This window comes from Vipera ursinii (assembly GCF_947247035.1).
Source record: "Vipera ursinii genome assembly, chromosome: 1".
In the NCBI taxonomy this organism is placed as follows: Eukaryota; Metazoa; Chordata; class Lepidosauria; order Squamata; family Viperidae; genus Vipera; species Vipera ursinii.
In genome coordinates, this window is record NC_139512.1 from 184,175,845 (window position 1) to 184,199,710 (window position 23,866).

Genomic DNA, 23,866 nt, shown 5'->3' on the forward strand with positions numbered 1-23,866 from the left:
CGGAAGTCTAACACCATCTCTTTCATCTTGCCGATGTTTAGGTGCAAGTTGTTGTTACTACACCATATGGATAGTTTTTGTACCTCCACCCTATATGCTGTCTCATCCCACCTGTAATAAGACCCACCACAGTTGTATCATCTGCGAACTTGATTATCGCAGTGGATGGGTCAGATGATACACAATCATAAGTGTATAAAGAGTACAGGTAGGGGCTAAGCACACAGCCCTGTGGCGTGCCGGTGCAAAGCTTCAGGGGGGTGGACAAAGCAGAGCCGACCCTCACTGTTTGTAACCGATCCCTAAGAAAGTCTTGAATCCAATCGCAGATGGCGGGGGAGAATTTCAAGTCAGCTTCTCGATGAGAATGCTCGGCAAAATGGTGTTGAAAGCCGAGCATTGGACATGATTTAGAAAGGCACACAGCACTCTATAGAAGGCCTCACAACTGACAATGCATACTATAGCAAAGCAAAAACCATGAGCTCAGAGACAGGATTATTGCAAGGGACAGATCTGGGGAAGAGTGCAATAAAATTTCTGCTGCACTGAAGGTTCCTAATAATACTGTGGCCTCCATAATTCTCAAATGGAAGAAGTTTGGCATAACCAGGACTCTTCCAAGAGCTGGTCGCCTGATCAAATTGAGCAATCGGGGAGAAGGGCCTTAGTAAGAGAGGTGATCAAGAACCCGATGGTCACTCAGATTGAGCTCCAGAGATCTTGTGTGGGACAGAGTTCCAGAAGGACAACCATCACTGCAGCCCTCCACTAATCTGGTCTTTATGGTAGAGTGGCTAGACAGAAGCCTCTTCTCAGTGCAAAACACATGAAAGCCCACTTTGAGTTTACACAAAAGCACCTGAAGGACTCTCAGACTGTGAGGAACAAGGTTCTCTGGTCTAATGAAACCAAGATTGAATTGTTTGGCCTCAATTCTAACCATTATGTCTGGAGGAAACCAGGCACTGCTCACCATCTGTCAATATCATCCCAACAGTGAGGCACGGTGGCAGCATCATGCTGTGGGGGTGTTTTTAGCAGCAGGGACTGGGAGACTGGTCAGGGTTGAGGGAAAGCTGAATGGAGCAAATTACAGGTTTATCCTCAATGAAAACTTGCTCCAAAGCACTCAGGACCTCAGACTATTCCGAAGGTTCACTTTCCAACATGACAATGATCCTTAGTAAACAGCCAAGACAACACAGGAATGGCTTAGGGGCAACTCTGTGAATGCCCTAAAGTGGCCTGACCAGAGCCCTGACTTGAACCCTATTGTACATCTTTGGAGAGAGCTGATGGTCGCCATCCAACCTGACTGAGCTTGAGCGGATTTGCAAGGAAGAATGGCAGAAAATCTCCCAATCCAGGTGTGCAAAGCTTGTCATATCATACCCAAAAAGACTCAGTGCTGCCAAAGGTGCTTCAACAAAGTATTGGGTCTGAATACTTATGCCAATGTGATATTTCAGTTTCAGTTTTTCTGAATCAGGCTGAAGCGTAACAAAATTTACAAAAGGGAAGGTGTCTGAATACTTTCTGAATGCACTTAGGGATTCAGAATGTTGTAAGAATGTAAGTGTCGGTGCCCACTTCTCATCCCAAGAAAGCAAGTTAATAATTGGTAGTGCGATCTGTGCAAAGGAGGGGATGAATTGCCGGTAAAAGTTAGCAAATCCAAGGAAGCTTAGCAATTGCTTCCTAATGCGAGGCAGACCCCATTCTACTATAGCTTGGACTTTCTCAGGGTCTATTTCTATGCCATTTGGCGAGATGCAATACCCCAGATAATCAATTTTTTCCTTAGACAGTTTGGCATACAGGTAAGCTGCCTGGAGTTTTTTGAGTACAGCTCTGACTAACTTCATGTGTTCCTCCTTTGTTTCAATGAATATCAGGATATCGTCCAGGTAAACAAGTACCCCTTTATATAGGTGCTCCCGGAGCATGTCATTTACTAATTTCATGAATAGTGCAGGTGCCCCTTGAAGGCCGAAGGGTAGAACCCTGAACTGATAACATCCTAAGGGGCAATTGAAAGCTGTTTTCCATTCATCTCCCTCTTTAATTCTAATTCTGTAACACGCCTTCCTTAAGTCCAGTTTCGAAAAGATTTTTCCTTTCAATAGATGTGCTAGCATGTCTTTCATGAGAGGGAGGGATATAGGTCACTCTTGCTTACTGCACTCAGAGATCTATAGTCCACATAGAGGCGAAGAGTCCCATCCTTCTTTTCTCAAAATAGCACGAGGGCTGCAGTCTTGGGCTTTGCCGGTTGGAGAAATACCCTTTCTAAGTTTTTGTCTATAAACTTTTGCATCTCCTCTACTGCCCGTGGGCTCATGCAATACAATTTTGGCTTAGGTAATTTTGCCCCTGAGAGGATTTCAGTGGAGCAGTCTGTGGGTCAATGGGCGGGCAGTTCGTCAGATTTCTCCTCGCTGAATACTTCAGCTAGATTCCGGTATTCCTCTGGTATGTCCCTTTCCTCCACCGCTGCTGTAGTTTCGGAGGGACTTCCTATCTTTCGTGGTTGAGTCGGGTTCCTTACTGTCTCCCCGTCTGGGAATCTGAGTTCTCCCGTCCTCCATTCCACCCGCGGGTTCCACTTGGTTAGCCATGCCATGCCCAGGATAAGGGGGCATTCCATGCCAGGAGTCACTACAAACGTTATAGTCTCTATGAGATCCCCTATGGTGAGTTGGATGGGCAATGTAGCAAGGGAAGCTGATGTCCCCCCTGCAATGGACCCATCTAATAGACTGAATGATATCGGTTTCTTCAGCTTCCTCACCAGAATTCCTAAATTTCCCACTAAAGTTGGGCTTATGAGGCAACGGGTGCAGCCAGAGTCAATTAGTGCTCTGAGTGAAACCCTCTCAGGCATTCCGGGGCTAAACAGTTCTATGTTCTGGTAGTTCGTAGAACTACCAGAAAGCAACGGAAACACCGTAGTCTGGACTGTCACAGATCTGTTCTCCAAGCACGTACATTTCATACCTTGCCAAATAATCCCGACTGCAAAAGCATTAGCAAAACTTTTTGTACAGCATATTTACAGATTGCATGGGGCACCACAACATATCATATCTGATAGAGGGGTGCAATTTACGTCGGTAATTTGGAAAGAATTTTTATCCCTTTTAGGAACCACCCAAGGACTGTCATCTAGTCTTCATCCTCAGACAGACGGATCGGCTGAACGCTTAAACTCAGTACTTGAGCAATATTTGAGATGCTTTATTAATTTCCAGCAAACAAATTGGACGGACCTACTGCCTTTCGCAGAAGTAGCATATAATAATGCAGTCCACTCACGCATAGGTTACACTCCTTTTCAAGTAGCTACAGGTCAGAGTTTCAACCCCATACCAGAACTAACCCCAAAGGAACCGGTCATTCCCAAGCTGAAGGAATGGATTGCCCAATTACAAAACACCTGGCCAATCATTAGGAAAGCGTTAGAAGAAGCTAGAAAAGCATACAAGACACAGGCAGACAAAGAACCGATCCCACACCATTCAGGGTAGGAGAGATGGTATATTTATCCACAAAATACCTGAAATCACTCCAACGCTGTAAAAAACTAGGACCAAAATATATTGGACCTTTTCCAATTTAAAAAATCATAAACCCAGTAAGAGTTGAATTAGAACTACCCAAAAATCTTAGACGAATACACCCAATCTTTCACTGCAGTTTAATAAAGAGGGAACAACAATCACCCCTACGGACAAAAACACCCCCCCATCATGGTGGAAGGAGAACAACATTTTGAGGTAAAAGATCTTAGATTCCAGAAAACATCACGGAACGATCCAATATTTAGTGGTGTGGAAACACCTCCCCTGCTCAGAAAATGAGTGGGCTAAGAGAGAACTTTTATAAAATGTTTTATAGATGGCACTTAGATCCCAAAAAGCTTGCAAGTATGTATCCGAACTTTCAGCCAAAATGTTGGAGGTGTGGTGGCGAAGATGCAACATATTTTCATATTTGGTGGACCTGTAAAAAGGTTAAGGCTTTTTGGATAAAAATTTGGTGGAATATGCAGAAGATCTTCAAGCAAAGGATAAAGTTTTGTCCGCAATTGTTTTTGTTGGGCATAATTACAGATGCTACTGTTGTGGACACTAAGTTGATGCTGAACTTAATTACAGCAGCAAGACTCTTAATAGGTCAATATTGGAAGAAGGAGGAACTGCCGACTATAGAAGAATGGACTCTAAAGGTTTCTGACCTGGCAGAAATGGCAAAGATTTCGGCTTACTTGAAAGATCATTCGCAAGAACGTTATATTATGGAGTGGAAAAAATGGATTGACTATATCCAGAACAAATATGGGACTAAAAAGTTTCATTTAGCATTTGAATAAGTCTTCCTTTCTTTTTTCTTTTCTTTTTCTTTTTATATGTAATATTAATATTGTTAGTAGTTATCTTATATGAGCTAGAGAGCGATAGAGTTAATAGTTTATTGTTGTTAGCATATGGATGTTTATGATTGTTCTTTGTTTTTATACCTTGTACTTAGCTCTGGGAAGTCGGGGGGGGAGGGGGGTATGGGGGGGTGGGATAGGGAGGGTTAGGTTGGGGTGGGGGGCGGGGGGATTGTTAAAGATAAAATGTACTGTAAAACCTTTTAATAAAAAAAAAGAAAATGAGTGGGTTAATAAACTTCACGTTAAAGCACCAAAGTTGCTTAAGAGATTTCATACGGAATATCCGAACAAACCGGATTAACATTTATATGGTTTTTCTTTTCCCCACAGATGGACCTATCTTTTTTTTAAGGAGAGCCGATTGTCAGAATCCAATTATTTATTTATTTATTTATTTATTTATTTATTTATTTATTTATTTAATTTATATACCGCCCTTCTCTCAAGAGACTCAGGGCGGTGAACAGGGCAATACATAAAAATTAGATACAAAAATTAAAATTATTAAAATGTGATTAAACAATGCCCATAAATAATACAAATTTAAAATTGAAGTCATTATAAAAATCCCACCCCGTCCCATCAGGCCAGGCCAGCTTGTTTAAAGAGATGGGTTTTAAGATCGTGCCGGAAGGAGCGGAGATCGGGCGCCATCCGGAGCTCAACCGGAAGATGGTTCCATAAATCCGGTGCACCCACAGAGAACGCTCTCCCCCTGGGGGCCACCAGTCGGCATTCTTTGACCGGTGGCACCCTGAGGAGGCCCTCTCTGTGGGAGCGTACTGGGCGGAGGGAAGTTGACGCCGGCTGCAGGTGCTCCCCAAGGTATTCTGGACCCATGCCATGAAGGGCTTTGTAGGTCATTACCAACACCTTGAACCTCACCCGGAAGACAACTGGCAACCAATGCAGCTCGCGGAGCAAAGGTGTGACATGGGAGTATCGGGAGACTCCCAGTACAACTCTCGCGGCTGCATTCTGTACCAGTTGGAGCCTCCGAGTGGTCTTCAAGGGTAGCCCCATGTAGAGAGCGGTGCAGTAATCAAGACGAGAGGTCACGAGCGCATGAGTGACCGTGCGCAAGGCATTATTATATTATATTATATAATTATTATATATATAATATATATTATATTATATCACATTCATAAATGTATGTTTAAAATATTGTGCCTCTCCCTGGATTATGCCACCTTCCAAGGAGGAAGGAGAAGTTGTTTATTCAGCCTGTCTTAGGCTATCTTCAAAGTCCAAGGAAAACCTTTTGAACTGGGGACAACAAGGGGGAGGGTTAGGGAAGAAGGGTTCTGGGTTGTATCTCCATTTGAAACTGAAAGGAAGAAAGCAATAGCAATAAAAGCACTAGAAGATTACCCTTTCCCACGAAAGAGCTTGACACCTAAATTTAATTAATGTGAGTGACCAAATGGGGTTGAAGGGAGGGGGTTGAAATAGTGTTAAAATGTAAAACAATGCCAGATCCTGTCTTGTACTTCCACAACCGATCATGTCATAGTAAAAATCCCTTTTGGACAACACCTGGATCCAAGAGTTCGTTATTTTCCTAAGACGTGTATTGGGGTGGGTCCTGACAGGCGTATTCTTTTCTCATCCCAAGGTACTTAAAGAGAGAGACAGTTCAAAGAGTAAGTATGTAGAAACAGCGGAAAGGATACATGATAGCAAAGCAGAGAAACATAGCACAGAGCCTTCCCCCGCTCCCCCTCAGGAGAATGGCAGTACCCTCAGTAAGAGATGAAGAAGAAATGAAAAAAATTTCCTTCCCCCCCCCCAGAGAAAAGATGGGTTCTGACAGTAAGATCTAGTGGAGTGCCATATTGACAGCCTCATCTGCCAACATACAGTATTTGCCTGGTAGGCAAATTGCAAAGGGTCTAGCAGTGGATCTGTGATGGCTTTCAAGTGGTTGAACGTTAACCTTTCAAAGGTTTTCATAACTATGGATGTCAGAGCAACATTCAACTTCTTGATGGAAGGTTTCTTGGGCACCGGAATGATAGTAGAGTCTTTGAAGCAAGAAGGGACCTAACACATCTCCAGTGATTTATTAAAGATGTGGGTGAAGATTGGGCCAGTTGATCAGCACAGACTTTCAAGCAAGAGGGAGTTACCCTGTCTGGGCCAGGTGCTTTTCCAGTCTTGTCTGTGAAACAGATCTCGTACATCTTTTTCTGTGTACATCAGAGAGATGGAGTTTATTGGTGTATCTGAGATGAAGAGGGTAGCAATAGTTGACAATGGCCTCCTCAGATCTACAGTGGAACACATTCAGGTCCATTTGCCAATTGCTGATTCTCTTCAGCAAGGGAGGGAGGTCTACTGTAGCCAATGATATTTTTTCAGGCTTTTTCTCACATTTGCTGGTTCATTTGTTGAGATTCCTCAGCTTTTCAGAGTAGCTTTTTTTTTTGCTGCTCTGATCTCTGTTGTTAATATATTCCTGACCTGAATTATTCTATCTCCTTTCCTATAGACTTCCTCTTTGGCACAATGTAGATGTTTGAGCTTAGCTGTGAACCAAAGTCTATTATTACTGTAGATGCATAACGTTTTGTTTGGCACACAAGTCTCCACAAAAGCTAACATGTAATGTCACAATGTCAGTGAGTTCATTCAAGTCCACTGAAGCAGCTTCAAAAATGTTACAGTCTATGCAGTCACAGCAAGCCTGTAGCTTTAACTTTGCCTCTTCGGTCTAAGAATTCTCTTTTAACTATTGGTTTTATGATTTTGAGTCTTTGTCTATAAACAGGTAGAAGGTGAATCATAGAGTGCTCAGCCACTCTTGTTAGAGAGCGATAGACATCTTTTAATGTAAAGTAGCAGTGGTCTAAAATATTCTTGCCTCTTGTGAGACAGTTGACATGCTGAATATATCTTGGCAGCTGTTGGCTTAGGTTAGCACTGTTAAAATATTCTAATATAATGAGTAGGGAGTCTTGATATCTCTCTTTTTTATATAAATATTTTATTGGTTTTTAATTATAACAATTTCCAGTGCCTGGTGTACAGCGTGTTGTCTTGGTTTATATTCTAACAAGGAAAAAAATAATAATAATGATGAATTAACAATCAGTAATGATTAAGTTTGATAATTCCATAATTAATATATTAATTAATGATATAGTTCTTTGATCTTCCCTTCTCCCTTTTATATTCTCTTTCTTCAACCTTAAACAAAATATAATTCTTATCCCTCTTGTTATAGGGCCACTTTATGTTCAAAATTCTCTAATTTTTTAGCCATTTTCAAACAAGTGTTTGTTCACGTAATAGTCCATCTGGTAGGATGAGTCAAATCTCTTTTTTTTATTGAGAAGTTTTACAATACATTTTATCTCCCCCCTCCCTCCGCCCACCCCTTCCTAGCTCTCCCTAACCCTTTCCCCCCTTCCCCCCTCCCCCCTCCCCGACTTCCCAGAGCTAAATACAAGGTATAAAAGCAGAAAACAATCATAAACAACCATATGCTAACAACAATAAACTATTGAGTCTATCGCACTCTAGCTCATATGAAATGACTACAAGCAGTACTAATATTACATTAAAAAAAAGGAAAAAAAACTTATTCAAATGCTAAGTGAAACTTTTTAGTCCCATATTTGTTCTGGATATAATCAATCCACTTTTTCCACTCCATAATATAACGTTGTTGCGAATAATCTTTCAAATAAGCTGAAATCTTTGCCATTTCCGCCAGGTCAGAAACTTTAAGAGTCCATTCTTCTATAGTCGGGAGTTCCTCCTTCTTCCAATATTGACCTACTAAAAGTCTTGCCGCTGTAATTAAATTCAACATCAACTTAGTGTCCACAACAGTAGTATCTGTAATTATGCCCAATAAGAACAATTGCGGACAAAACTTTATCCTTTGCTTAAATATCTTCTGCATATTCCACCAGATTTTAATCCAAAAAGCCTTAACCTTCTTACAGGTCCACCATATATGAAAATACGTTGCATCTTCGCCACCACATCTCCAAAATTTAGGTTGATAGTTTGGATACATACTTGCATACTCTAAATGCCACCTATAAAACATTTTGTAAAAGTTTTCTCTTAAATTTTGAGCTTGTGTAAATTTTACGTTCCTCACCCAGATTTTTTCCCAAGTGTCCATTGTGATAACTTCTTGAATATTCTGAGCCCATTTTATCATACAATCTTTAACAAGTTCTGTTTCTGAGTCAATTTCTATCAATGCAAGATATATCCGTTTGATATGTGCTGGACCCTGATTTCTAATTTGCTTTACCAAATTTTCATCAGTCATTGAGAAACCAATTTTCTGGTCTTCTTTCCACCTGGCCCGTAATTGACCATATTGAAACCAAGTTTGAACAATCTTCTCATCTCGTAAAAGATTATACGGCTTCAAACACCATACGTTCCTCTCCAAACTTAAGATCTCCTTGTACGTAGTCACATCATGTTTGAAGCCAACATTTATATTTTCTATTGCATGTTTCGGAATTGCCCACAACGGTATCTTGTAGTCTAACTTATATCTATACTTCTTCCAAACTCTCAGCAATGCCTGTCTTAAAATATGCACTTTAAACACATTATCTACCTTCTTATCATACAGTAAATATGCATGCCAGCCAAATAATAAGTCGTGGCCCTCAAGATTTAATAATCTCCCTTGTGTTAAATTAATCCAGTCACTTATCCCTGACAACGCAGCAGCTTCATAATATAATTTAAAGTTGGGCATTTTAAGACCACCTCTTTCATGCGTATCCTGCATAATCTTAAGTTTAACTCGTGGCCTTTTCCCTGACCATACAAATTTATTGATACCCCGTTGCCATTCCTCCAAATTTGAATCTTTTTTAAGAATCGGTATCATTTGAAATAAAAATAAAAATTTAGGCAAGACATTCATTTTCACTGCCGCAATTCTTCCCAGTAATCGCAATTTTTCCCAACTCTCCAATTCTTTTTGAATTTTTCCCCATAACTTTTCATAATTATTTTTATATAACTTTGCATTTGAGGGTGACAAATACACCCCCAAATATTTAACCCTTTTAACAATCTCAAATCCAGTTAACCCTTCTAAAAGGGCCTTTTGCGATGCTGTCATATTTTTGGCTAATATTTTAGTTTTTTGTACATTGACCTTAAATCCAGAAACCTTCCCATATTGCATTATTATCTCCATCAGGTCCACAACAGAATTTTCTGGCTGGGTCACCGTAACAACCAGATCGTCTGCAAACGCCCTCAGTCTATAATCCTGATCTCTAATTTGAATACCCTTAATTTTTTCCGAATTCCGTATTTTAATCAATAATTTCTCCAATGTTAATACAAATAATAAAGGTGATAACGGACACCCTTGTCTTGTGCCCTTTTCTATATTGCATACTTCAGTCAAACTATTATTTACTATTATTCGGGCAGTTTGTTTTTGATATAATGCCCTAATTGGTTGTAAAAATTTATCCCCAAAATTCATTTTATCTAAAACTTTCATCAAAAATTGCCAATCCAGTTGATCAAAAGCTTTTTCAGCATCTAAAAAGATCAATGCCGCAGGGATCTGGTTGTTCCTTTCCAAAAACTCCACCAAGTCAACTATATGCCTCACATTATTTTTCATTTGCCTACCACTAATAAACCCAGTTTGGTCCCCATGAATCATCTGTTGCAAAACCCTCATCAATCTATTAGCTAAAACCTTAGCAAATATCTTGTAGTCCGTATTCAAAAGTGATATTGGTCTGTAATTTCTTACTTGAGTAACATCCTGATCTTTCTTCGGAATCAGGGAAATAAAAGCAGTTCTCCAAGACGGAGGCACCTTTCTCCCCTTTGAATTGTCTGAAACAATTCCTTTAATGGCTTTATCACCTCCGATTGTAGATTTTTGTAGTACACCGCAGTCAGTCCATCCGTACCTGGCGCTTTATCCACCTTCAGCTGCTTAATTGCTAAAAGAATTTCTTCTTCTGTTATCAATTGATTAATCTCTTCCTTTTGTTCTTGTGTAAGAACCGGGATGTTGGCATTCTTCAGATATACATCAATATCTGCTTCATTAATCTTATCTTTAGCATATAATTTGGAATAAAAGTCCACAAAGGCTTCCTTAATAAGATCCTGTTGATACACAACCTTACCTTTATGTTCTATTTTGTCTATGTTAGAAGCCCTTTGCTTTTTCCTTAACCTGTAGGCTAACCATCTACCTGGTTTATTGGCATTGCAAAAAGTGTTATGTCTAGCAAACCGTAAGTTAGTTGCCACCTGATCAGCCATCAGCTTATCAAATTGTCCGCTTAACAAATTAATAACCTCTTTGATCTTCACATCCGATGGATTCAAAATTAGGGCCTTTTCCTTTTCCCTAATTTCATTCTCCAATTCTTTCCTCCTAACTTCCAAGTTACGTCTGTATTTATTATTCATATATATTAACACCCCTCTCATATAAGCTTTACTAGCGTCCCAAACCATGTCCATAGAAGTATCCTTATTCATATTAATTTCAAAAAAGTCCTTCATCTGTTTTTTACATTCTTCCACATTACTCTGATTTCTAAACAAGTTCTCATTTAAGCACCAAGAGCGCCTATCTCTATTGTCCTTATTAATCTCTAACCAGACTGGACTATGGTCAGATATAGTTCTTGGACAAATCTTTATCTTCTTAATCCTAGAAAAGAAATCATTAGTCAGTAATATAAAATCAATCCTGGAAAAAGATTGGTGTCTATCAGAAAAAAAAGTATAATCCTTTTCATGTAGATGTGTGTCTCTCCAGATATCTCGCAATTCCAGATCATCCTTCATTTCAAAAAAAGATTTAGGCAGTCTAGCATGGCTCGGGGCATGTTTAAAAGAACCACACTTGTCCAGTTGTACGTCCAAGACACCATTCCAATCTCCCATAAAAATAAAAGATTTATAATCCATCTGGGTAATCTTAGTATGTAATGTTCTACAGTATAAAAATCAGCTTGTTGTTGATTAGGAGCATACAATCCAACCAAAAGCGTTTTTTTGCCTTCTAACAGCAGATCTATCATAACATATCTTCCTTGTTTATCTGCTTCTATTAGTTCCGCTGTCAGAGTATTCTTGACGTAAATAACCACTCCATTTTTCTTATTCATTGCAGAACCAGTAAATTGCGTACCCAACCTTAAGTTCAGCAGGTATTTTTGGTCCATAACCCTAATATGTGTTTCTTGCAAGCAAATAACATCAGTCTTAAATTGTTTTAAGTATTGAAAAACTTTCTTTCTCTTCTGTGGTGAGTTTAATCCATTAACATTCCAAGTTAGGAACTTAGTCGCCATCCTTGGAGTCCCGAAGCTTCTGGAGCACGCCTGTCAGGATCTCCTTAACTTCCTTAGGCCGCGCCCCTCCCACAGCTTCGCTATAGGTACGCTTTGAAGGTTCCATAACTTTCTGCTGATCTTGCTCTTGCTCTTGTCTCACTCGTCTTGAAGCGGCACGCGTCATCCTCTGCTCTCTAGCGTCTGCCGATGAAACTGTAATTTGATCCCCTCCAGTACCTTTCTCATCTGTCTGTGTTCCTTCAGCATCTTGAGGCTTTCCCTCGCCATTTTTCTTTGCAGATTCCAAAAGTGGTAGAGGGGTTGCTTTTAAAACTTTGCTATAAAAATCACGTGCCTGGATCACTGTGACCAAACGGTGTCTCGTGCCTTCATGCATCACCACCATGCCCACTGGTATCTCCCATCTAAACTTGATGTCACGTTTCTTAAGTTCCTGTGCCAGAAAAGCAAAATCTTTCCTTCTCCTTAAAATTCTTGGAGGAATCTCTTTTAAAACCAAAACTTCTTGCTCAGCAACCACAAGCTTAGTATTATAAGAAACTTGGATAACTTCATTCCTGATTGCTCTCTTTGTGAAGTAAACCACCACATCTCTAGGTAACTTCCTCTGCCTTGCAATCCATGAATTCACACGAAAGATTTTGTCTATATTTCCCTCAATTTCAGCTGCTGGCTGTCCTCAGAGACTATCTGCTTTAAATCTTCTTTAGGATTCTCTTTTAAGCCTCTGATTCTGATAGCAAACTCCATCTGGTGGTACTGGACCAGAGTCAGGTCTCCATCCATTTTATCCATCGTATTTTCATTCTCTAAAACTTTTGCTTCTAGTCTGGAATTCTTTTGACTAAGATCCTCTACTTTTTCATCCAAGCATTGAACACATACAGCCACACCTTCAAGTGCAGGCAAGATGTCTGCCCTCATTGCTGTAAACCTCTCTTCCATCTTCTTCTCCAGCTTTTCCATCTTTTCATCTATAATATCTGCTATTTGTTGTGAATGCTTTTCGAAAGCATCCTGTAAATCCTTAACCGTCAGTGCCGGAGCAGGTGCAGGAGGAAGTAAGGCTTGCAGCGAGGACTGTTGCACCGGGGAAGCCCCCGCACTCCGGAGAACTTTAGAAGTTTTAGTCGCCATCTTCCCCCACTTTCACTTGCTACGCACTTTCACTTTTAGAAAACCATAAAGTCCATTGAACTAGAGAACAAAAGTCCACTTCACCTTGACCTCCTGTATTGCTCTGCCTGCCTCTTCACACTCGAAAGTCTTTCCTTCTGGCAGGGGTGGTTGCTAACGCTTAGTTCTGCTCCCGAAAACACGGAGCAGAAGTGCTGCGCAGCCCGGAGCAAACCCAGGCTTCGGGGGGGGCTCGATCCTTCAGCCGCCCAAACTAAAAGCTCAGGCGGCCCCGGAGAGCTCAACCCCTACCTGGGGCCTCACCCCCTCCTCTTCTCCCGAGGAGGGGGCTTCCGAACCACCTAAACAGCTGATCGGCGCTGTTTTTGGCAGTTCAACAAAGCCGCGGAGCGGACAGCCCAGAGATGGCTGTCTTCAGCGTCGCGTCGCCACCGGAAGTCATGAGTCAAATCTCTTGTATCTGTCTGTGGTCATCTTCTTTTGCTGAGTAGTTTTCCAAGTTGATGTAATCTGCTTACGCGGCGGTTCCTGTATTTTTGCAAATGTTATTGGGAATATAAAAGATTAAGTAAGATAAATGCTTTCTGTCTCCCAAACTGATGGTTCTCCTGTAAGTTCTATAGTCCATTCCATTTTTCTTGTATATTTTTTCCTGTTAGTGTTAAATTGTAATGCTTTTCATTTTTTATTTCATCAATTTGGTCATATTCTTCTAATTTGTGGTCTGTTATCTGATTTATTTGTTCATTCATTGTTACTTCCTGGGTGTTTTTTAATTGTAGACTTAGATTAGAAATATGTTTATTTAAATCATCAAAGTTGTTTCGAATTTCCTCGTGGTTTGAGTCTATTGTAATTTGTATTTGTCCTAACATTATATATATTTCTTCCTGGAAAGTATTTATCTTGCCTTGGAGTATTACTTCTGGGGGCCCTTGATTTTCCAGGCTAAGTCCTTCAGGAGAAAATATTGAGTGTGGCATCCTGTCATTTTTTGACTTTTTTTTTCAAATAATCTTTCATCAATGTTTTAATCTAAGAGTCAATTTATCAGTCTCTGCTCTTTGAATCTGAAATCTTGATATTTGCAAGCAGTTATCATTAATCGAATCATTCAGCCATGTTTCAATGAATCAGAGAGCTGCTGAGTTGGAAAAGTCTGAGTTGTACCTGTTTAAAAGGATTGTTCTGAACCAGCCCTCTTCTAACAAACCCCTTATCAGAAAGAAGAGACTGGAGAGCGTCCAAGGCTAAAAGGCTTCTGCCAAGATTTAATTACGCAGTTAACAAAAACACTAGAGCTTGTCTTCTCAAGCGGAAAAGTTGCTTTCAGCAACCAGCCCCTCCCCAAACACTCCTTTTATAGAGAGCTCAGGGCGTGGTCTCCCTGTGCCTCCTCCCGAGGAGTCCCATAGCCTTTCTTTGTTTGTTCCTGCTCGACTGCCTCCTGCGTCGGGCGTCCTTGAACAGGGCCAGCTGTGGGTCATCATCCTCCGCACTCTCGGGCTCACGCAGCTGAGAAGAGGTCCCCGGCTGAGGACTCTGCAAAGCCTCCAAACCATCATCAGCCGGTTTGTCTCCCTCCTCCCCCTCATCTGAGTCCTCCGATACGTCGGAGCCGGCTGTCGGACCCACAGGCTGGCCCTGAGTCACAACAAGGATCATTTCATCTGTCTTATTTACGAGTGAGTGAAAATTAGTTAAATACAGCAAGGGGAGCTGTATTTTCTTGCTCCATGCTTCCTGAGTCTTTGTAAAATGCCTTCTCACTTGCCCCTCCTTCTCTTCTTGTTTCTTTTCTGCTTCTTTCTAAATGCCGTGCTAAAAGAGATAACTGTTGTTCCTTTAGTCAGAATTTCCTTGAAGGGATGGATAGTCCCAGAAAGCTGCATGTTATTTAAAGTCCACTGCCTGATATTCAAAATCTCATCTCTTAAGTAGGAAATTCGCAATTACAGATTAGAAAACATCAGAACTATTAGAGAGCATTTAACAGAAGATAGATTAAATCTTATTAAAATAGATTAAGAAAAGTGGCTTAGTTCAGTTTTAAGAATAGTGGTAGCTAATGTTCATATACCCCTTCATCTGCCTTGTCGTGGTGAAGGGGCTTGCATAATTCAATGAAGCTATGAGCTATGCCGTGCAGGGCCACCCAAGACGGAAATGTCATAGCAGAGAGTTCTGACAAAACGTGATCCACTGGAGAATGAAATGGAAACCCACTCCAGTATCTTTGCCATGAAAACCCTATGGACAGTACCAAATGGCAAAACGATATGACGCTGGAAGATGAGCCCCTCAGGTCGGAAGGCGTCCAATATGCTACTGGGGAAGAGCAGAGGGCTAGTACTAGTAGCACCAGAAAGAATGAAGCGACTGGGCCAAAGCCGAAAGGACGCTCAGCTGTGGATGTGTCTGGTGGTGAAAGGAAAGTCTGATGCTGTAAAGATTTTTTCTCCATAGGAACCTGGAATGTAAGATCCATGAATCAAGGAAAGCTGGACGTGGTCAAACAAGAGATGACAAGACTGAACATCGACATCTTAGGTATCAGCAAACTAAATTGGACAGGAATGGGTGAATTTAATTCAGATGACCATCAGGTATACTACTGCGGGCAACCCTCAGAAGAAATGGAGTAGCCTTCATAGTCAATAAAAGAGTAGGAAAAGCAATACTGGTATACAATCCTCAAAATGACAGAATGATCTCAGTTCGACTCCAAGGCAAACCATTCAATATCACAGTAGTCCAAGTCTATGCCCCAACCACCAGTGCTGAAGAGGATGAAATTGACCAGTTCTATGAAGCCCTACAGCACCTTATAGAACTAACACCAAAAAATGATGTCCTTATCATCATGGGGGATTGGAATGCTAAAGTAGGAAGCCAAAAGATAACTGGAATAACAGGCAAGTTTGGCCTTGGAGTACAAAATGAAGCAGGGCACAGGGTGATAGAATTTTGTCAAGAGAATACGATGGTCATAGCAAACACTCTTTTCCAACAACCCAAGAGACGGCTCTACACATGGACATCACCAGATGGTCAACACAGAAATCAGATTGACTATATGCTCTGTAGCCAAAGATGGAGGAGCTCTATACAGTCAGTAAAAACAAGACCAAGAGCTGACTGTGGCTCAGACCATGAGCTTCTCATTGCAAAGTTTAGGCTTAAACTGAAGAAAGTAGGAAAAAGCACTAGGCCACTCAGGTATGAATTAAATCATATCCCTGTTGAATATACAGTAGAGGTGACAAATAGATTTAAGGAATTAGATCTGATAGACAGAGTGCCTGAAGAACTACAGACAGAGGTTCGCAACATTGTACAACATTTAGCAACCAAAACCATCCCAAAGAAAAAGAAATGCAAGAAAGCAAAATGGCTGTCTGAGGAAGCTTTGCAAAGAGCTGAGGAAAGGAGGGAAGCAAAAGGCAAGGGAGAAAAAGAAAGATACATCCAATTGAATGCAGAATTCCAGAGAATAGCTAGAAGAGATAAGAATGCCTTGTTAAATGAACAGTGCAAAGAAATAGAAGAAAACAATAGAATAGGGAGGACCAGAGATCTTTTCAAGAAAATTGGAGAGATGAAGGGAACGTTTCATGCAAAAATGGTCATGATAAAGGACCAAAATGGCAGGGACCTAACAGAGGCAGATTAAGAAGAGGTGGCAAAATTACACAGAAGAACTATACAAGAATGAGCTTAAGGTCCCTGATAATCACAATGAGGTGGTCACTGACCTCGAGCCAGACATCCTAGAATGTGAAGTGAAGTGGGCCTTATAAAAGCTGAGCAACAACAAAGCTAGTGGAGGTGACAGTATTCCAGCTGAGCTATTCAAAATCTTAAAAGACGATGCAGTAAAAGTGCTACACTCAATTTGCCAGCAAATTTGGAAAACTCAACAGTGGCCACAGGATTGGAAAAGATCAGTTTACATTCCAATTCCAAAGAAAGGCAGTGCCAAAGTATGTTCAAACTACCGCACCATTGCACTCATTTCTCATGCTAGTAAAGTTATGCTTAAAATCCTACAAGCTAGACTCCAGCAGTATGTTGACCGAGAACTACCAGAAGTACAGGCAGGATTTCGAAGAGGCAGAGGAACTAGAGATCAAATTGCCAACATACGCTGGATCATGGAGAAAGCTAGAGAGTTCCAGAAAAACATCTACTTCTGCTTCATTGACTATGCTAAAGCCTTTGATTGTGTGGATCATAACAAAATGTGGCAAGTTCTTAAAGAGATGGGCATACCAGAGCATCTTATTTGTCTCTTGAGAAACCTATATGTGGGCCAGGAAGCAACAGTGAAAACTGGACACGGAACCACTGATTGGTTCAAAATTGGGAAAGGAGTCCGGCAAGGCTGTATACTGTTGCCCTGCCTATTTAACTTATATACAGAGCACATCATGAGAAAGGCAGGGTTAGAGGAATCAAAAGTTGGAATTAAGATTGCCGGAAGAAATATCAACAACCTAAGATATGCAGATGATACTACTCTAATGGCAGAAAGTAAAGAGCCTCTTGTTGCGGGTCAAGAAGGAGAGTGCAAAGGTTGGGTTGAAACTTAACATTAAGAAAACCAAGATCATGGCATCCAGCCCTCTCAATTCCTGGCAAATAGATGGGGAAGAAATGGAGGTAGTGACAGATTTTATTTTCCTGGGCTTCAAGATCACTGCAGATGGGGACTGTAGCCAAGAAATTAAAAAGACGCTTGCTCCTCGGGAGGAAAGCAATGGCAAATCTAGACACCACACTAAAAAGCAGAGACATCACCCTGTCAACAAAAGTGCGTATAGCCAAGGCTATGGTCTTCCCAGTTGCAATGTATGGCATTTAAAGCTGGACCATAAGAAAGGCCGAGCGCCAAAGAATTGAGGCCTTTGAACTATGGTGCTGGAGAAGACTCCTGCGAGTCCCTTGGACTGCAGGGCGATCAAACCAGTCAGTCCTAGAGGAGATCAACCCTGACTGCTCTTTAGAAGGCCAGATCCTGAAGCTAAAACTCAAATACTTTGGCCACCTAATGAGGACTCACTGGAGAAAAGCCTAATGCTGGGAAAGATTGAGGGCAATAGAAGAAAGGGACGATAGAGAATGAGGTGGCTGGATGGAATCACTGAAGCATTAAGCATGAGCTTAAATGGACTCCAGAAGATGGTAGAGGACAGGAAGGCCTGGAGGAACGTTGTCCATAGGGTCACGATGAGTCGGACAGAACTTCGCAGCTAATATCAATGTTCATATAACTAAAATTGTCATAAAAAGATTCTTTACCATGTCAGTGATAATAGACTAATAGTCATGTTTAATAGAATAGTCAAGCAAGAAGGCAGATTAAGAGGAATATGAGGGGGAAAAGCCCTAGCAAAATTAATAATTTCAGTCGTTATTATCTGAAGAAACAACATCTTCAAGAATCACGTATAATTCCGTATCTTTTAAAAAATAAAGATATCATTTTATATCTGTTCATACAGGTAAGTCTCAATTTATGACCATAATTCAGCCCAAAATTTCTGTTGCTAAGCAGTTGTTAAGTGAGTTTTGTCCCATTTTAAGACCTTACTTGCCACAGTTGTTAAGTGAATCATTGCAGTTGTTAAGTTAGTAACAGTTGTTAAGGGAATCCAGCTTCCTCATTGACTTTGGTTGTCAGAAGGTTGCAAAAAATGATCACATGACCCTAGGACAGGGCTTTTCAACCAGTGGTACGGGTACCACCTGTGGTACATTGGCACCTGGCAGGTGGTATGCCACAATCCTAGAAAAGTGGTAGCGGGGGAGGGGAATGAGCTGAATCGGTGGCAGCATCGCACAAGCCTAAGTGAGAGATGGCTGGAGCTAGGCAACTGGTGGTACTTGGATGTTGCCATATTCTAAAAGTGGTGAAAAGGTTGAAAAGCCCTGCCCTGGGACACTGCAGCTGTCTTAGGGGCTGCCAAAGGGCAGATGGGGCCAGGTTGTTCACCAAAGCACCAGAGGGAAGGGTGAGAACCAATGGTTGGAAACTGATCAAAGAGAGAAGCAACCTGGAATTAAGGAGAAACTTCCTGACAGTTGAGGACAATCAACCAGTGGAATAGCTTACCCCCAGAAATCGTGGGTGCTCCATCACTGGAGATTTTTAAGAGGAGACTGGACATTCACCTGTCTGAGACAGTGTACGTCCTCCAAAGTCCCTTCCAGATTCTATTCTATTCTATTCTATTCTATTCTATTCTATTCTATTCTATTCTATTCTATTCTATTCTATCTGAATTTTGATCACGTGACCATAGGGATGCTACAATGGGGATGCTACAATGGTCATAAGTGTGAGAAACAATCTTAATTCACTTTTGTAACTTTGGTCACTAAACAAATGGTTGTACGTTGAAGACTACTTATATTTGATATAAATATAATAATATGATATTTTCAGAACTTTTTATAATGCAAATATACTCTGGCAATACTTGTAAAATATTAGTCTACAGTATTAAGTGAATGTGCATGTTTTGTTACATTGATTGCATTTCTAAAACCTAGTGTATTTAAAGTTGTGAATTGTATTTGTAAGATAATATTTTGTTATCTCTTTCAGTTTATTGAGAGAACATTCTATTGATGGCACTGGCTGGGCTCCAACTAGAACATTAAAGGTAAGTTATATATAAATATTGCTTTGTTTTACCTTGGATATTAGAAACATTTCAGAAAACAAATACTTAAGATACAATCAACCCATGTAATATTGATTTCAGTAGGAATTTAATCTCTCGTCCTCTAAATAGATGGGACTTACTGGTAATCTTTTTATTTAGAAATATACATGGCTGCCTGTTTTATAAAAGATCATTTTAGGCAGTTCACAGTAAATATGAAATATTTTCAGAGAACCCAAGGAACTATGGGAAATCTGTCTTCCAGTTCTACTTCAACCAAAATAGAGCTGGAAGGGACCTTGGAGGTCTTCTACTCCAACTCCCTGCTCAAGCAGGAGATCTTATACCATTTCAGACAGGTATATAGTCTTTTCTTAAAGACTTTCAGTGATGAAGCATGTATAACTTCTGAAGGCAAGCTGTTCCACTGGTTAATTGTCCTGTTAGAAAGTTTCTCCTTAATTCCAGGTTGCTTCTCTCCTTTATTAGTTTCCATCCATTGTTTCTTATCTTACCTTCTGGTGCTTTGGAAAATAAGTTGACCCCCTTTTTTGTGACAGCCCCTCAAATACTGGAATATTGCGATCATGTCACACACACCCTAGTTCTTACCTCTAGACTGGCTATATCCAGTTCCTGCAACCATTTTTCATGTTTTAGTTTCCAGGCCCTTAATCATCTTAGTTGCTCTTCTTTGCACTTTTTCCAAAGTCTCAAGATCTTTTTTGTAATGTGGTGACCAAAACTGGATGCAGTATTCCAGGTGTGGTCTTACTAAGGATTTATTTATTTATTTATTAAAGAAAGTTTTATTAAATATACATTTAAAAACAAAAGTGGACATGATTCAACGTCCCTAGCTGCAACACTACTATTAGTATTATCTTATGTTACAGAAAGAAATAACAAAAACCTAAAATACAGTCTATAACAGGACAGAGTATAACAAACTGTACATATAACATTTGTCGGTTTTTTTAGTAAACTGTCATTCAGTCCTTTACATATCTTTCAGTTATGCCCATTATATAGATGCTAATAAGAAATCCTTACATTATTAACCAATCAAACAATGTTCATCTCAGCAATTGTACAAATTTTGCCAAATTTCATAATACTCCGTTTCGTTCTTATTTTTGATCTCTAGGGTTAACCTGTCCATTTCAGCACAGGATAAAATTTTATCTATTATTTCTTCTTCAATGGGTGTTTCCTTTCTTTTCCATTTTTGGGCATATGCCAGTCTTGCTGCAGTTAAGATATGTACTAATAAGTAGAGAGATGCTTTACTGAAATTATCATTAATAATTCCTAATAAAAAGATTTCTGGTTTAAAATCAATTTTTTGCCGTAATATTTCTTCCAACCAATTTTTTATCTGCTGCCAAAACTTTTGCGCTTCTGAACATTCCCACCACATATGATAGTAGGTCCCTGGAAGCCTTCTGCATTTCCAGCACATTGGTGAGATTTTTTTAATCTATTTTTGCTAACCTTGTAGGGGGAAGATGCCATCTATAAAACATCTTGTACAAATTCTCTTTATAGGAGGTAGCTAGTGTTAACCTCCTATTTCTATCCCATAGTAATTGCCAATTATCTAAGTCAATATTATAACCAACATTTTTACTCCATGTTAACATTGTTTCTTTTACCTGTTCTTCTAACAAATCCTGTTCTAATAAATATTGATATATCTTTTTTATCATTCGATCTTCTGTTCCTAGAAGAATTTTATCTAATTGTGTATGCTCTAATTTTATCCCTGGTTCTTTTTTATCTTTTCTGTATCGTGACTGTATTTGTAAGTATGTCCACCATTCCAACTCTACACCATCTTCTGATAATCTTTTTCTTGTTTTCAGGTCTCCATTTTTGTCTAAGAGATCTTTATATGTAATTACACTTCCTATATTTATAAATTTGGGGTGCATAAAAATCTCTAATATAGATAGAATTTCTTTCTTTTTTTAATTGAAAAGTTTTACAGTACATTTTTAAAAGGAAAAACTCCCTCCCTCCCCCTCCCCTCCCCCCAAACCTCCCCTACTCTCCCCTCCCCCCCTTCCCAGAGCTGAATACAGGGTATAAACTTACAAACTTAAGCTAAAATATGCTAACAAACAAAAATAAAATATTAAATTCTATCGCACTTTAATTCTCCTTAAACATAACTATATTACTCACAAATAACTAATAATACACCATATAAAACCAATACTTATTCAAATGCTAAATGAAACTTTATTCTGAATATATTCAATCCATCTTCTCCATTCCACAATATATCTCTGTTGTGATTGTTCTTTCAAATATGCTAAAATCTTTGCCATTTCCACCAAGTTAGAAACTTTCATTTCATTCATTCATTTCATTTATTTGATTTCTATACCGCCCTTCTCCCAAGGGACTCAGGGCGGTTCACAGGGCATACAGTCATGGCCGAAATTGTTGGCACCCCAGAAATTTTTCCAGAAAATCAAGTATTTCTCACAGAAAAGTATTGCAGGAACACATGTTTTGCTATACACAGGTTTATTCCCTTTGTGTGTATTGGAACACAACAAAAAAGGGAGGAAAAAAAGCAAATTGGACATAATGTCAAACAAAACTCCAAAAATGGGCCGAACAAAATTATTGGCACCCTTTCAAAATTGTGAGTAAACAAGATTGTTTCAAGCATGTAATGCTCCTTGAAACTCACCTGGGGCAAGTAACAGGTGTGGGCAATATAAAAATCACACCTGAAAGCAGATAAAAAGGAGAGAAGTTCACTTAGTCTTTGCATTGTGTGTCTGTGTGTGCCACGCTAAGCATGGACAACAGAAAGAGGAGAAGAGAACTGTCTGAGGACTTGAGAACCAAAATTGTGGACAAATATCAACAATCTCAAGGTTACAAGTCCATCTCCAGAGATCTAGATTTGCCTTTGTCCACAGTGCGCAACATTATCAAGAAGTTTGCAACCCATGGCACTGTAGCGTATCTCCCTGGTCGTGGACAGAAGAGAAAAATTGATGAAAGGTTGCAACGCAGGATAGTCCGGATGGTGGATAAGCGGCCCTAAACAAGTTCCAAAGGAATGCAAGCTGTCCTGCAGTCTCAGGGAGCATCAGTGTCAGAGTGAACTATCCGTCGACATTTAAATGAAATGAAACGCTATGGCAGGAGACCCAGGAGGACCCCACTGCTGACACAGAGACATAAAAAAGCAAGATCACAGTTTGCCAAAATGTACTTGAGTAAGCCAAAATCCTTCTGGGAAAACGTCTTGCGGACAGATGAGACCAAGATAGAGCTTTTTGGTAAAGCACATCATTCTACTGTTTACCGAAAATGAAATGAGGTGTACAAAGAAAAGAACACAGTACCTACAGTGAAATATGGTGGAGGTTCAATGATGTTTTGGGGTTGTTTTGCTGCCTCTGGCACTGGGTGCCTTGAATGTGTGCAAGGCTTCATGAAATCTGAGGATTACCAAAGGATTTTGGGTCGCACTGTAGAGCCCAGTGTCAGAAAGCTGGGTTTGCGTCCGAGATCTTGGGTCTTCCAGCAGGACAATGACCCCAAACATATGTCAAAAAGCACCCAGAAATGAATGGCAAGAAAGCGCTGGAGAGTTCTGAAGTGGCCAGCAATGAGTCCAGATCTGAATCCCATTGAACACCTGTGGAGAGATCTTAAAATTGCTGTTGGGAAAAGGCGCCCTTCCAATAAGAGAGACCTGGAGCAGTTTGCAAAGGAAGAGTGGTCCAAAATTCCGGGTGAGAGGTGTAAGAAGCTTATTGATGGTTATAGGAAGCGACTGATTTCAGTTATTTTTCCCAAAGGGTGTGCAACCAAATATTAAGTTAAGAGTGCCAATAATTTTGTCCGGCCCATTTTTGGAGTTTTGTTTGACATTACGTCCAATTTGCTTTTTTTCCTCCCTTTTTTTTGTTGTGTTCCAATACACACAAAGGGAATAAACCTGTGTATAGCAAAACATGTGTTCCTGCAATACTTTTCTGTGAGAAATACTTGATTTTCTGGAAAAATTTCTGGGGTGCCAACAATTTTGGCCACGACTGTATATAAATAGCTATACAAAAATTAAAAGAAAATTAAACCAATGCCCAATTAAAATACAACAATGATAGAATAATAAAAACCAATTAAAAAACCCATATTCCCCCATCAGGCCAGATCAGCTAATTCAAATAAATAGGTCTTCAACCCGCGACGGAAGGATCGAAGGTCCGATGCCATCCGGAGCTCAACCGGCAGTTGGTTACATAATGCCG

The 23,866-nt window shown here is 40.1% G+C and overlaps 1 protein-coding gene across 7 annotated transcripts in view; it reads left to right on the plus strand.

Annotated features, from left to right (window-relative positions):
- UBE2F (ubiquitin conjugating enzyme E2 F (putative)) overlaps positions 1 to 23,866 on the plus strand; it is a 142,843-nt gene that overhangs the window by 84,933 nt on the left and 34,044 nt on the right. For 5 of the 7 annotated variants that reach the window (XR_014491514.1, XR_014491515.1, XM_083355031.1 and 2 more), the window contains exon 7: positions 19,523 to 19,580. Coding sequence is in view for 3 of the 7 variants with exons in the window: in XM_083355031.1 (XP_083211157.1) it covers positions 19,523 to 19,580 (58 nt within the window). In the remaining 4 variants the exon portion in view is untranslated. Of the gene's footprint in view, positions 1 to 4,771; positions 4,816 to 5,574; positions 5,856 to 19,522; positions 19,581 to 23,866 lie in introns of all 7 variants that reach the window. The other 2 variants (XR_014491516.1, XR_014491517.1) reach the window with 1 other exon arrangement.